This window comes from Bison bison, unplaced genomic scaffold, assembly GCF_000754665.1.
Source record: "Bison bison bison isolate TAMUID 2011002044 unplaced genomic scaffold, Bison_UMD1.0 scf7180017864266, whole genome shotgun sequence".
NCBI lineage: Eukaryota > Metazoa > Chordata > Mammalia > Artiodactyla > Bovidae > Bison > Bison bison.
In genome coordinates this window covers 4375294-4389481 of record NW_011494838.1, presented here as the reverse complement: position 1 = coordinate 4389481, position 14188 = coordinate 4375294, and the positions used below count along the sequence as shown (strand labels likewise).

General features: G+C 45.3%; 1 protein-coding gene across 1 annotated transcript in view; it reads right to left on the bottom strand.

The window, feature by feature from the left end:
• BRINP1 (bone morphogenetic protein/retinoic acid inducible neural-specific 1) overlaps nt 1–14188 on the bottom strand; it is a 197182-nt gene that overhangs the window by 58913 nt on the left and 124081 nt on the right. The window contains exons 3-5 of the mRNA XM_010848430.1: nt 12185–12375; nt 3241–3410; nt 173–278 (exon numbers count right to left, since the gene is read on the bottom strand). Coding sequence (XP_010846732.1) covers nt 173–278; nt 3241–3410; nt 12185–12375 — 467 coding nt within the window. The remainder of the gene's footprint in view (nt 1–172; nt 279–3240; nt 3411–12184; nt 12376–14188) is intronic.

Sequence of the window (14188 nt, the reverse complement as noted above, 5' to 3'; positions counted from 1 at the left end):
ATATCATAACTGTCTTGATTTCCACATTTTTAGCTTTCATTGGTCTCTCTCTGCCTTTCATCTTCTTCTTCCTTCTCCCTCCCTTCTGGCCTCCTGGTACTCTCCCATCCCTCCTCCGGCAGGCTGCTCCCTCCTCCCCTCTCAGCTCCCATCACTTTCACTGACATCCTACCTTGAAGGTGCAGTTTGCTCTCGGTGCTCTGCAGAAGGACGGAACTCACAGAGTCCAGATTGTCGTAGCTGTTACAGCCCAGGGGCCCAGTGCGTGTCTCTGTGACCTGAGTGGACAGTGAGGGCGACAGGTGTGAGACAGATGCCCTTGGCTGAGACGGATCCTGCAGAGTCGGCCCCCAGCAGTGAAGCAGCAGCAGGGAGAGTCTCACTGCGCCTGTGACCACTCCCCGAGCCCCTTGCCTGTGCCGAGGACCAGGGCTGACTGGCGTCAAGCAGACAGGCTAGCGGGGCAATGTAGCACAGACGGGAGCCAGATGCCCAGGTTCTATCCTTGGTTCTCAAGTCACCGAGCCACTGTATTATATGAACTAATAACAAGTGGAAACACTACAGGGTATTTTGAAACCATGGGCTCTGGAAATCGGAGGGTCAGTGTTAAATCCTGGCTGGGCCATTGATTTGCTGTGTGACCACAGGCAGGCACTTCTTTAGGCTCCTGAAAGCTGAAGCTAATAAATCCTTCCCACGAAGGTTGTGAGACTAAACCTGATGGGCGGAAGTGCCTGACACGTGGCGTATGTTTGATAATAGACATCTCATTACCAAGAGCCTTATAAATTGCAGTGTGCATTATCGATGAGTACGTATGCATTGTCATTAGGCAAGAACAATAAACTCATTCCCATTTTCACAGAAAAATTAGCAAAGAGCACAATCAGCTCCACTGCAGAATGAATGCCCCTGTCCTCTGGCGGTGTGTTTCTAAAACACTGTCTGAGAAAAACCGAGGTGGTGGACATTAGGGCGAACAGCTATTCTAAAAGATAACCTTGAAATATGATGGTTTCGTATGTAAAGTGGCTTCTTCATCTCTTCGGTCTTTATTTGCCATTATTTCACACAATCGTTGGTGGGCTTGTTTTGGGGTTTGCATCCTACTGCTAAGACACAGCGCTGACTGCTATAGAGAAGGAGGATTCTAGCAATGCCAGCTCCGCCTCTGTCCAGCAGTAGAGCTTTGGGTCAGTAACTCCCTTTTATAAGCCTCAATTTCCCTATCTCTACAATATCAACTCTAACAGTAAAGGGATCATGTTTTTGAAGTGTTCAGCACTTAGGAAACAGTACATAAATAGAAGGTTATTAGGCTTTGCTTTTAAAAAGTAATTTATCCTTTTGTGTGTATAGAATAATAGCATGGTTATTGTTGAAAGACTTTCAAAACTACCAATTCATCTTGCTATAGAGATACTCAGGAAGAGGAAAACGACTCAAGAAGGCAAAACTTCCCCACCTGGGTCGGCTGCTCATCTTAGACAAAGCTGGCAGGGAGGCCCATTCTAACCAGCAGGGTCTTGAAGTAGCCTCAAGAAATGGCTAGAAAAACCTGAGTCCCAGATTGAATGTCGAGGGTGGAGCTGTTGCAAGAATGGTTTCTTGAGCGGCCTCTGTCTAATTTCTCTGAGAAACTCCTCCTAAAGAGGCAGACTGCACTTCCAGGATGCACAAGAGAGGATTATCTCCCGACAGAGCTTCAATATCTCAATTCTGAATCCCATCCCGGGGGGAGGGAGCCATTTGGTGATAATGAAAACCAGGCCTTTGCTTTGCTCCTCTGACTCGGATGGCTTCATAAAGCCCCAGCTCTCTGTGCCGAGTTCTCTAACAACATAATCCCCCCGATATAGGCGATTCTTCTCGGATAAGCTGGCTCTTTGTTTGTCGATCTGATTTATTTCTCTCCCTCCTCAGCAAGGCTCTCCCACCCACGTTTCTTCTCTTCCCTTGGTCAATTTCTGACTCATCTGCCTGACTCCTACCAACACTCCCCTGCCACCCGCCCACCATTCACACGCACACTATCCTGAGAGGTACCTTTTAATGTCTTGATAGAAGACTAAAAACAACCACCACCTAACACTAAGTCTGCATTTTATTCAGAAGAAACCAGACTGGAGAATGAGAGGTAAAAAATGCAGGTATAATCTGGTTTAAGAGAACTTGAGATGCAAAAAAATCTTCACGGAAACCCTCCAAAGAGCTAATCCTTTTTATCAAAAATGCCCTCCTTCATTCTCTTTATAAAGGTAACCCTTGAATTTCTTATATTGAAAGTGAAGTATTTAAGTACCTATGCTCTAAGGCAGTGAGCTGAAACTTTACAGCTGCTCTTTCCAATACAGCTATTTAAATTTAACTAAATAAAAAAAAATCCTTACAAATATAGTTTGTAAGTAGCCACATGTCATGAGCTCCATAACCCCATATGTCTAGTGGCTCCTATCTTGGCCAGCACACATTCAGAGCTGTTCCATCACCTTGGAAGGGTCTACAGCGCTGGGTGATGAGCATGGGTCAGCATGTGACAGGCTGGCTGTTTTTATAAATAAACTTTTACTGGAATACAACTATGATCTTTTTTTTATACATTGTCTATGGCTGATTTTGTTCTACAGAAGCATAGATGAGTTGTAGGAACAGGGATCATATGACCTGCAAATCTTGAAATATTTATTATTGGCTCTTGACAAAAAATATTCCTGACCCTGGTGTAGAGAGTAGAGTTCTAATCCCTGTTACCGAACTGGCTAGGTGTGTAACCCTGAGCAAAAGTCTTCAACTTTTGGACCTCAGTGTTCATATGTATAAAATGGGGAGAGGGAGATGAAAAACACAGGAGTTAACCAATTACTGGCTTAGGCATAATCTGACTTCTGTGAACTCTATGACCTTGTGAAAATGAATTACCCAGTGTAGCCTCAGTTTCTTCACCTATAAAGGGCACCTGGAAATCATTGACACAGAACTTGAAGACTGAAAGAGAGTACTATGGATAATTATGCCTCATGACCACAGCCAGGGCTGCCCCAGGAAATCAGTATGTGTGGTCTTAATGACAATGCTCAGGGTATTATACGGCATTGGACAACCTCAGTCAGAGTGGCTGGACAGGGGCACTGCTAGCTCCATAGGAAATGAGGAAGCTAGGAATTTCATCTGCCCATCGACTCAGACCACTTTAGCGCAGTGCTGCTGTCTTAAGAACCTGCCACCCTCAAGCTGTACCTTGATTGCTCCAGTTGATATCTGGATCTCATGGAGCCTCCTCATGGTGCCATCACGGTCAACAAAGTAGGATGATGCAAGCTGGTGTAGAGCTTCAACACTTTGTGTGGCATTCCCTGACTTTCTGTCCAGGCGACTTTTGTCCATGTACATGGTCAAGGCCTCCTCCCCTGCAGGGAAAAGTAGAGAAGTCAGGCAGGCTGTTGAACTCCGTGAGGGGTAGAGATGCTTCAGGGCTTCAAAGCAGAGAACAGCTTTGAACCTCTAATTTTGCCCAGATTTCCTACTGCCTCTGAAAATTAAGAGCACAGTACAAGCAAGACAGTCCAGAGGTGGCGGTGAGCACAAAGCTTCAACAGGAGGAGAATCGTGAAAACAAACTTAGCTGATCCCTTCCTGCTCCTTTCTCCGCCTCCTCTGGTTCCTTCTTACCATCCAGTTCCTCTTATTCCTCCTCTCATTTCTCCCCTCTCCTCTTCCCTCCTTGTTTCCTCCTTTCCTTCCTCTCTTTCTCCTTCTGCTACCCCTTCCCAGATAGACAGATGGACAGAGAGAGTGAGAGATGGAGGAGAGAGAGATAAGACACAGTTTAGACACAGATACAGATAAACAAATAGGAATAACTATGTGTCTGCGGAGAGAGGAAGAACTAAACTGTCAGTCCTGTGAAAGCAGATACTGTCTATATTATTGTTGTTATTGTTTAATTGCTAAGTCGTGTCTGACTCTTTTGCAACCTCACAGACTGCAGCCTGCCAGGCTCCTCTGTCCATGGGATTTCCCAGGCAAGGATACTGAAGTGGGTTGCCATTTCCTTCTCCAGGGGATCTTCCCGACTCAGGAATCGAACCTCGGTCTTCTACATTGCAGATGGACTTTTTATCACTAAGCCACTGGGGAAGCCCACTGTCTATATTAGTCACTGCTTTAGGAGACTGGGGTCAATCCCTGGGTCTGAAAGATCCCCCAAAGGAGGAAATGGCTACCCACTCCAGTATTCTTGCCTGAAGAATTCCACAGACAGAGGGTTCGCAAAGAGACAGACACAACTGAGGGACTGGGCATGCGTGTAACATCATCCTTTGTTCAAAGTCTGGTGCTTGGGATATATTAATAGTAAACAGTTAATCCATCCACTTTTTTCATTTATTCAATAAATATTTCTTAAGCTACATTTTGCAGGAGAGGGGAGATGACAAGAAAGTTGGGCATAGCATAGAAGAGAGAGAGAGAGAGAGAAAACCTCACCTAATTTACTCCATGAATTTTTCCTTAGAAATACATGCATATGTTACTAAGAGTATGAATTTATGGCGGATTTTATTTTGGATAACAGGATGATTCATCAGAACTTCAGAAGAGAAGCTCCACCTAAACAGATCTGATTCTTGCACCTCTGGTTCCACTCTCAACTAACTGTGAACTTGGGGACATTCGTCAACCTCTCTGTTTCTCAGTTTATTCACAAACAAGATTAGAAGAAGAAGAGCACCTGTTCCATGGAGTAATTAAGAAGAATAAATTAATTAGTATATACAAAGTCCTTACATTAGTATCTGTTTGTTGTAGCAACCAAAAATCATTTGGAATAGTAGTAGAACCTTTGATTCTAGAACTAGATTGCCTGGACTTGAACGAGCTACAGGAGTCAGTTGCAAATCCCGCTGCATGGCGGGGTTTTCATGTGTAATATCGGAAACAGTAGCCGTTTACCTCCTAGGTTGTCATAGGACTAAATCTGTTAATGACATAAAGTACCTGAGCTCTGCCTGGCACAGAATAACTTCTGCCATTGTTCGGTACCACAAATTATCAGTCATATAAGACTTATCCTTCCTTTTTGTCAACCCAATACAATAGGGTCGTCAAAGAACAAACGTTACCGATGACTTTCTGAGGACAAAAGACTGATATCTAAGATAACTGAAATTTCTTTAGAATGCTGATGATTTTTTGAGTTAAAGGGAAGGTTAAACACACACGCGCACGCGCGCGCGCGCGCACACACACACACACAACAATTACTCTGGGAAGCACAGTGGTTATCCTAGGAGGCAGACGCGGTCCTGACACAAAGGTTAATCCCTCCGCCTCGGCCCGCCCTGACTGCTTTTAGAACGGGGTTTCCTTGTGGTTCAGTGCGCTCCCTGTGGAGCCTACAGTCTGTCTTTCAGCCAAACCATTCCTTCTGCCTCCATGCTTTATTCTTGCCAATTTTCCTCCCGGTCTTTCCTCAGACTCCATTTTTATTTGTTTATTTATTTTCTGCTTGGAATGCCATGATTTCCTCCCTCTACACGTCTGGCTCCTGAAATCCTGTCCAGCTTTCTGCGCCCTATGGCAGTGTGTCCTCTTACCGCCCTGTGTCCGTGGCCTCGTGTCTCCTGTACGCGCTTCAGAACCTGCTCCCTTACCGCCTTCCTGGTGCGGCTTCCCCGGCCACACCCTCCCACGCAAGGCAGCTGTCACCACCTGGCTTTATCTCTCTCCAGGGCGTCCATCCTGTAGCTCGCATATATACACCGTATTCCGTGTGCTCTGAGCACCGCCAGGCAACGGTGACGAGTGAATAAGCGCGCCCATCCTTGGAGTTCCCCAGTGAACCTGCGTGCTGCCCAGTGTAGGAGCCACTGGCCAAATGCGGCTGCTGAGCTTCTGAAATCCGGTCGTTCCAAGCTGAGATGCACTGTGCCTATAAACTACACAGTGGAATCCCCAAAACTGGACAATGTCAAAAAAAAAAAAAGCAAACTAAAATATCGCATTAATAACAAAGGCTAAGGGTGTGGAGAAAATGGAAGCTTCCTCCACTGTTGGTGGGAATGTAAACTGGTGCAGCCATTATGGAAAATGGTGTGGAGGCTCCTTAAAAAACTAAAAAATATGATCCAGCAATCCCACTCCTGGGCACATATCCAGAGAAATCTCTAATTTGGAAAGATCCATGTACCCCGTGTTCATAGCAGCACTATCCACAACAGCCAAGGCGTGGAAACAGCGCAACACTCATCAACAGATGCTTGACTTATGAAGATGTGTTACCTATGCGCCGTGGAATATTACTCAGCCACAAAGAAGAACGAAACAGGGCCACCTACAGCGACATGGAGAGACCTAGAGGTGATTATACTGAGCGAAGTAAGACAGAGAGAGACAGATATCACACGATGTCACTTACATGCAGGTTCTAAAAAATGATACAAATGACCTTATTTACAAAGCAGATTCACAGACACAGAAAACAAACAAATGGTTACCAAAGGGAAGAGGGTAGGATGGATAAATTAGGAGTGTGCAATTACCAGGTGCAAATTACTATACATAAAAGATAAGCAACAAGGATTTACTACACAATGAAGGGAACAAGATTCAGTGTCTTGTAATAACTCATAATGGAGAAGAATCTGAAGAAATATATACAAAACTGAATGACTCTGCTGTACATCTAAATGTAACACAATATTGTAAATCAAATATACTTCAACTACAAAATAAAAAGAGATTAGCAGGAAAAAAAGAAATAAAAATATCAATAATAGGTTTTCATTACATGTTGAAATAATATTCTGGATATATTATGTGAGATAAAATATATGGTTAAATTGACTCTCCCCTTTTTCTTTTCACTTTTAGAAACGTGGTTGGAAAGTTGTGAATGGCATATGTGACTCACACTAGCAGCTCATGTCATATTTTGATTGGACGACACTGGTCTAGTGGACAGACACACACAGGAATCACTTCAACACACACACCAGATGAAGAGTGAAGGTACCGCTGCGTGGGGTGGGATGCAGCCTGGAGGGGGCACCTGCATCCCTGTCGGTACTGTGGGACCCAAGCCACTGATGCTCTGATCTCTCCCCACTGCATCTGCTGTCATTCCAGCTATGCTCGGTCCTACACAAATGTGTCCTTTTTCCTCTCATGGTTGGGGCTCTGCTTTTCTCCTGGCCGACTTCTACTCATTGCTCAGGTGGCACCAAACTCAACACCACCTCTAGGAAGCCTTCCATGAGTCACCAACTGTTTACTTAGGCTGAAGTAAGGACACTAACCACATGCTTCCGTGCATGGCCTCCTTGTGTTTCTGCTACACTTCCTGGTGATTGCTTCTTGAACAGCCTGTCTCTTTTACTAAAGAAGAAGCTCTGTGAAGTCAACGAGGATGTAAGAGCCTTTCATCACTTCGTTGTCATTGCCTAGCACTATCTGGGCATATATTATGTGCTTAACAAACGGTCAGCATTTTATGTGCAGATGAAGGGGTAAATACGAAAATGGTCCAGCTCTACAGTGTTTGTTGAATGACACATCTGCCTTAACTACTAGACTGAAATCTTCCTGTGAGAAGATTCAGGATCATTAAAATTAATCTCTGGGTTCCACATGCCTAGATTTAAGCTGAGCTCAGGATAAGAAACTCATATCTGCTCCTTCCCATGAAGCCTTTGCCAGTTATACAGGAGAGCATGACCGTCCATCCTTTGGATCTGCAGCAACCTGAACAGACTTGGCTTAAAGATGACTTTATACTCAACAATTGGAGAAGGAAATGGCAACCCACTCCAGTATTCTTGCCTAGAGAATCCCAGGGACAGGGGAGCCTGGTGGGCTGCCGTCTATGGGGTCGCACAGAGTCGGACACGACTGAAGCGACTTAGCAGTAGCAATACTCAACAATTAGATGTTGAGTTCCAGAGGGTGAGTGGTGGCCTGAGGCAAGAAGGACTCTATCTGATTTTTCTTTGTAATGTTCCCAGTGCTTCTCCCAGGTCAAATGAAGAGCCAAAGTTCAGTTACCATTTGATGGGTAGATGGATGGATGGATGGGGAGACAGATGATTAAATGGATAGATGAACAGATAGATGAGTGGAGAGGTAAATGATTAAATAAGTGAATATAAGCTAGAAGTTAGAGCCAGGAGGCAGAGGAAATAAATATTACACGTGTCAGCTCAGGCTCTCTAAGGGGCCTGTGAAAGAGAAGGCGAAATAGCCCAGGTCCCTCAGGACTAAGAACTGGAAGAAGCAAACCTTAGATCAAGAGGGGTTAATGGGCTTCTTGCTGCATTATTAAGACTTAATTTCTTGTTTATTAAGAGAACATTCTGTTTAGAGTTGCTTTCCCATTTGGGCATTCCTGCAAATTGCCTCTTCACCCCTCATAGCCCTTTCCTCAGTCTTTCTGTCCTCTGGGGGTTTTGTCTCACTCTCTGCAGCACTTCTTTCGGGGGGGAACAAAGTGGGACATGCAGAGGATGGGCGATGAGGGGAAAAATCCATCATCTTACCTTCTGAGTCACTAGGGGACACTGTTTCCAGAAAAGGGAAGGGCATGTCTGGACTTCAGGTCTCTGGGGTATCCCTCAGCCTTTCCTTCTGAAAAGCCTTTCCTTCTGAAAAGCCTTTCCTCAGCCTTTCCCCAGCGACTTAGCTCACAGTCTTCCTCTTAGCCAAGGGGAGCTCTCCCAAAATACAGGGTGGGTAATGAGTATACACACACACATACATTTACACAAGCACAAAACCATAGGCTTTCACACATTCAACAGACATTCCTGCAATATGCATACACTCACATACATGTGAAAGCTCACTTATATATGTATACACTGCAACCATACTCACGGGTTCAAGGCATATGCTTGTGTGCAATGCATATATATGTATGTCCATGTATAGATTAACTTTCACAAAAGTATCAGCAGGCATCTGTGCCAGCGGGCATGCACTCCCATGCACATGTACAAGCTTAGTTATATATCACACAGACACCCAGCCTGCAAGGTGTTCCCTTTGGTCTAAAACAGAAGCTTCAGAGGAACCAAGGGGAATGACCATCCCTGCATTGATTGTGTCATTCCAGACCCCAGTGTTTTCACTTCATCACTGTCCGTAAAAGGTTCTCACATCAAGTATTTTATGAGTTGAACAGACGTCGCCCCAAAAGTGAGGATCCCAGAGAAACGTCTTAGACGTCAGCCCTCCCGCCGACTGCGCCTCCTCCTTCTCACTCCCTCTCCTTCCTCGTCTCTAAATGCATCCACTTGTCCTGTAAGTGACAGTTTAAGGATCATCTTTTGTTGTTTGAGTATGCCCTCAGGAGCTCACCTGACACCTCAAACAGCTCATCAAAGCAGTTCTTCTAAATGAATATGGTGTTCTCCTTAGGAAAAATTATAGTGAATACAATTCTCTGCACTTCCTTATATTTATATGGAAAAATGGAGAGCCAGACAAGAAAGTGAATTTCTCTGCATCTGCCATTCATCTAGTGAGTGGGAGGAAGGGGCTGTAGTCCTGAGTCCCCAGGGTGTGAGTCTCACTAAACAGTAACACTCTGTGCTGTGCTCAGTCACACAGTCCTGTCTGACTCTCTGTGACCCCATGGACCGCAGCCCACCGGGCTCCTCTGTCTGTGTAACTCTCCCAGCAAGAATGCTGAAGTGGGTGGCCTTGCCCTCCTGGTTGGATCTTTCCAACCCCGGCATGGAACCCACACCTCCTACATCTCCTGCGTCAGCAGGTGGGTTCTTTACTGCTGAGTCGCCAGGGGAGCCCCCAAACAATAACAATAATGATCGCAAGAACAACAAGGGCCATGATTTGTTAGGGGCCAAACACCGAAACAAGCACTGTCAATGCATCATTTTCTATAACCTTCAAAGTATGCATGAATAGCAGTGTTATTTCTATTTACACAAGAGGAAACCAAGGCTGAGAGTATCGAGTAAACTGTCAAGGTGACACAAAACTTGTGAGAACCAGGCGATCAAACACCAGAGTCCGCCCTTCTAGACCCTACGATCTACGGCCCCCTTCTCTGCCATCACATGAGGACACTCTTAAGAAAGACTTTTCTATGAATGAATGAATGAAGTGATGATGTGAGAAGGACCTCACATGGCTGCTGATGCTGTGTCCATCAACAGTAAATCCTCCCACCTCCCCGCTCCCCGCTCCGCCCGCTGAGGATGGAGGAAGTATTTAGGGCTTGCTGTCCAATCCTGGAACTCAGTCCAATGCTCTGCATATTTTAAAATGTTGTGCTGTAAAAACAGGAGAGGAACAAGGCTCTGTGAATAATTCACCACCTCGCCTCAGAGAAATTAAAAATATATTTCACTGCAAAAGAAAAGTCATTGTTATTTGGGACTTCCGGGGACTTGGACAGAACACAGTTCCTAATGGAAGAACTGCATTGATCCTAGTAACTATTTTTTTTTTTCCCAAGTGAAATGGGAGGTGGGGGAAGTTTAAAGAAAAGAGTACATGTTAATGCCACACTCAATGTAGAAGTGATTTCATTTTCATTTTATGATAGAGCAGAATTTATATGACATGATTTAACATTCATCAGTTAACCAATACACGCTGGCTGATTGATTGTTGGATTGGGCGGGTTGGCAGGTCAGTGAGCTGGTTAAAGAGATGACAGATGTTGGGTCAAAAAATAATGCAAGATTTGTGGATGGAAAACCCTAAGTTAAAATGTTAATTTTGTCACCAATCTTAGCTATACCTCTTGAAAGTTTCAGCTTCCTTATATATACAATGGAGATAATATAATCTAACTTGTCATTTTTGCAGACTAAAGAGGGCATAAAATGCCTGCTAAGACTATAAGGCAAATATTCAATAAGGTGTGGCAAGTATGAGTAACTGGGGCTTTCCTGGTCTGCAATGCAGGAGATGCTAGTTTGATCCCCTAGAGAAGATCCTCTGGGGAAGGAAATGGTAACCCACTCCAGTATTCTTGCCTGGAGAATCCCATGCCCAGAGAAGCCTGGCGGGCTACAGTCCCATGGGGTCGCAAGAAGTCAGACACACTGAAGCAACTAAGTAACAACAAGAACAACAACACGAATTCCTAAGTAGTGGATTCAAAAGAATGAATTGGTCCGACCAACCTCTCCCCCCACAGCTTCCACATCATCACGTTTCTAAGCTGATCTGCCTTGAAAGGCATATTGTGTGCTCAGCCTAGAAAGTTTCACCACTCTCCTACACAGACAACTCCTACTGAGCTAAACTGTCACTTCCTCTAGGAAGTTTACACGAACCACTCCAGCTTGTGCTCACCCTCCTCGGAAAAAGAGGATCAGTTGTGATAACCATGACTCGGGCTACCCACTAGCCTTTGCCAACATGCCAGTCCTGATTGTTTCACTGACATGAGCCGAACCTAAACGCAACTTTGCAGCTCTCTGAGCAGGTGGCGTGGTGCTCCACCACCTAAGGGGCTTTCTAGAACTTCACTGGACCCAGTCATTGTGGCAGAAACCTGACGTCCAAAGGATGGTAGCTCATAATACAAGATGATGACGCATGTGGGCAAGACCCACAAGCGGCTAAGTGCAGTAGTCTCTACTATCTCCTGTGTCCTTTGCATTTCCTTTCTCTCATTGATCCTCCCCTCTTACCCTCAGTCCCTTCAAGATGAACTGGACACAAAGAGGAGAAACGGGTAAAGCTGAGTAGGCAGGAGCAGTTAGTCTGCTTTCCTACTGGTCTAGTCCAAACCCATAGAAGATGCAATGATATCCCCTTTGTAAAATGATAACCTCAAGTTATCAGCCCCTAAAGCAGATTCTGATAAACAAAAAGACTTCTTGCAACAATATCTCAAATTTAATTTTTCCCTCAGATTAGACTGTCCTCCAAAGGAATCAATACAATAAGATTAAACATTCCGAATAGATTGAGCTAATTCCAAGGTGATGCCATTGTTCCCACAAAAAGTTAGAGAACTCTCAAGTTAGATTTTCCCAGAAAACAGAATCAGCCAAGACAATCTGGCTTCTCTGACAACATAGCCTTCTGAGTGATGTACAATGGCAGAGATGTTAAGATGGCTTTGATCCCAGGCCACCCCATGGTCCCCTCCCTCCCAGACCCAAAGTCACGACCAGGCTATGTGGCCCTGTGACTGTCGACCTACCTCCCAAGGTGGCAGAGATGAGGAGGTGGGTGCCGTACTTTTTGATGACGGTATCAATGAACTGCTGAGTGCTGGGTCTCCTGCCAAGCAGGCGGATGCTCCTTTGAAATTCCGGCATGAGGGGCACTGGATGGCGGACCAGGTCTCTCCTCTCGATGGCTGTGTTCCTCACCTTCCAACGGGCAAACTCCCTGGGCAGAAGAGATGGGTGAGACTCTCAGCTTACTAGCTCTACCCCCAAGCCAAGTCCACCCAACCAGCCCATCCAGGCATGTATCCTTAGGTGAGAGTGCTTGCAACTATTTTCAGTATTTGTTAACTGATACTTAGCTCTGGAACCCTTGCTCTTTTCAGCACCACGAATATTTACTGCATGCTTTTCTCATCACTAGGGGCTTCCCTGGTAGTTCACACCATAAAAAGTATGCTACAGCTCAGGAGACCTGGGTTCAACTCCTTGAACGGAAAGATCCCCTGGAGGGAGGCACGGCAACCCACTCCAGTATTCTTGCCTGGAGAATCCCACGGACAGAGGAGCATGGCAGGCTACAGTCCACAGGGGCGCCAAGAGTCAGACACGATTGAGCTACTGACACAGTCTCATCTCTGGGATACCGCAGTGAGCCAGAGAGACGCAGTCATGCTGTCCTGATGCTTACGGAGCATCAGACCCAAAAATCACTGTCATCTAGTTGCTTATTCATCTCCCTCACTAGAGCGTGAGTGAACCCATAGAGATGGGATCTTCTTAGGTACATGGTACATGGTACATGGTGGAGTCAAAAGCATGCAGGCTGGATGAATAAATAAGCAAAAGAATAAAGAAAGGAAGGAAGGCTCTGTACCAATGGACAAGGCATAAGGCTCAATGCAACTTGAAAGTTGTTTGAAGACAATTCCACGATCCAATAATGAGCCCAGGACTCAGCTTCAATAGAAAATTTCCCATGCATTCATTGAACAACTACTATTTGAAAGAAACTAAGTTATGTTCTGAACACCAAGTGAGGGAATTTCCGCTCTTCCCTTCACTAATGATGGAGAAAGTCAAGATGGAGAGACACTGGACTTGGGAGTCTACAGTCAGGGTCTCACTGTGCCTCCTGTAAATTATGGGGTGTGATCTTGCCCAGAGGATGTCACTTCTCTGGATCTACATTTCCTTATGTGTAAAATCCAATTAATATTATCTATATCCTATTGCTGGTGGCCAGAGTACATGAAGCATAGGGTGTGAAAATACCCTTGGGAAATGCCAGGCACTAATCCAACGTGAAAGTTTTATAACTTTTATCTCCTCACACATTCACGGATATATGAATCATTAAAGGGTCACAGGTGATGGACGAGGAGCATGCAAACCAAATACAAGTAGACGCTTTAAGGGCCTTGGTTCAGGTTGTTTTTGCTTTAATAATGACCTCTGTTCCTAGCAAAAATGGAGCTCCCCCTGGAACAAGCAGCTCTCTGACCTGTCTGAGTTATAAGCTCCAGGTCCCTTGAGCAAAACAGATTAGTCAAGAGGACAGTGAGGTCAGCCCAGATAGATGATGGGAATGGGCGTCTAATGAAAAGGTCCCCTCTCCTGCCATAAGCTGGGAGAGATGAATAAAGGAAGGGGCATGGAGCAAGAAGACGCAGAACAGGGTGGGAAACAGGACAGAATATGTCTTGGTAATTCAGTGGTGGAGTCTGACCCCTGATGCAGAGAAAGCTGTGTCTGAAGAAAAAGTGACAAGCATTTCCAAGCCTCTGAGCCTACGGTCTGTGTCTGCTTAAGAAACCTCTGTCCATAATTCATAACGCAGTTTGAATTCTAAATAAAGTCAGCTCAGTGCTCTATACGAGGTAGGTACGTATCAAATCTACCAACTGCACTCAGTGGACCTTGCAGGGCACCTACCCAGGGCCAAATATCATGTCCACAGGAGGGAGGGGACACACCCCAGTCTCATGTCCTTAAGATGCTCATAGTCCAGCAGGACAATCACGCCCTGCTTATTG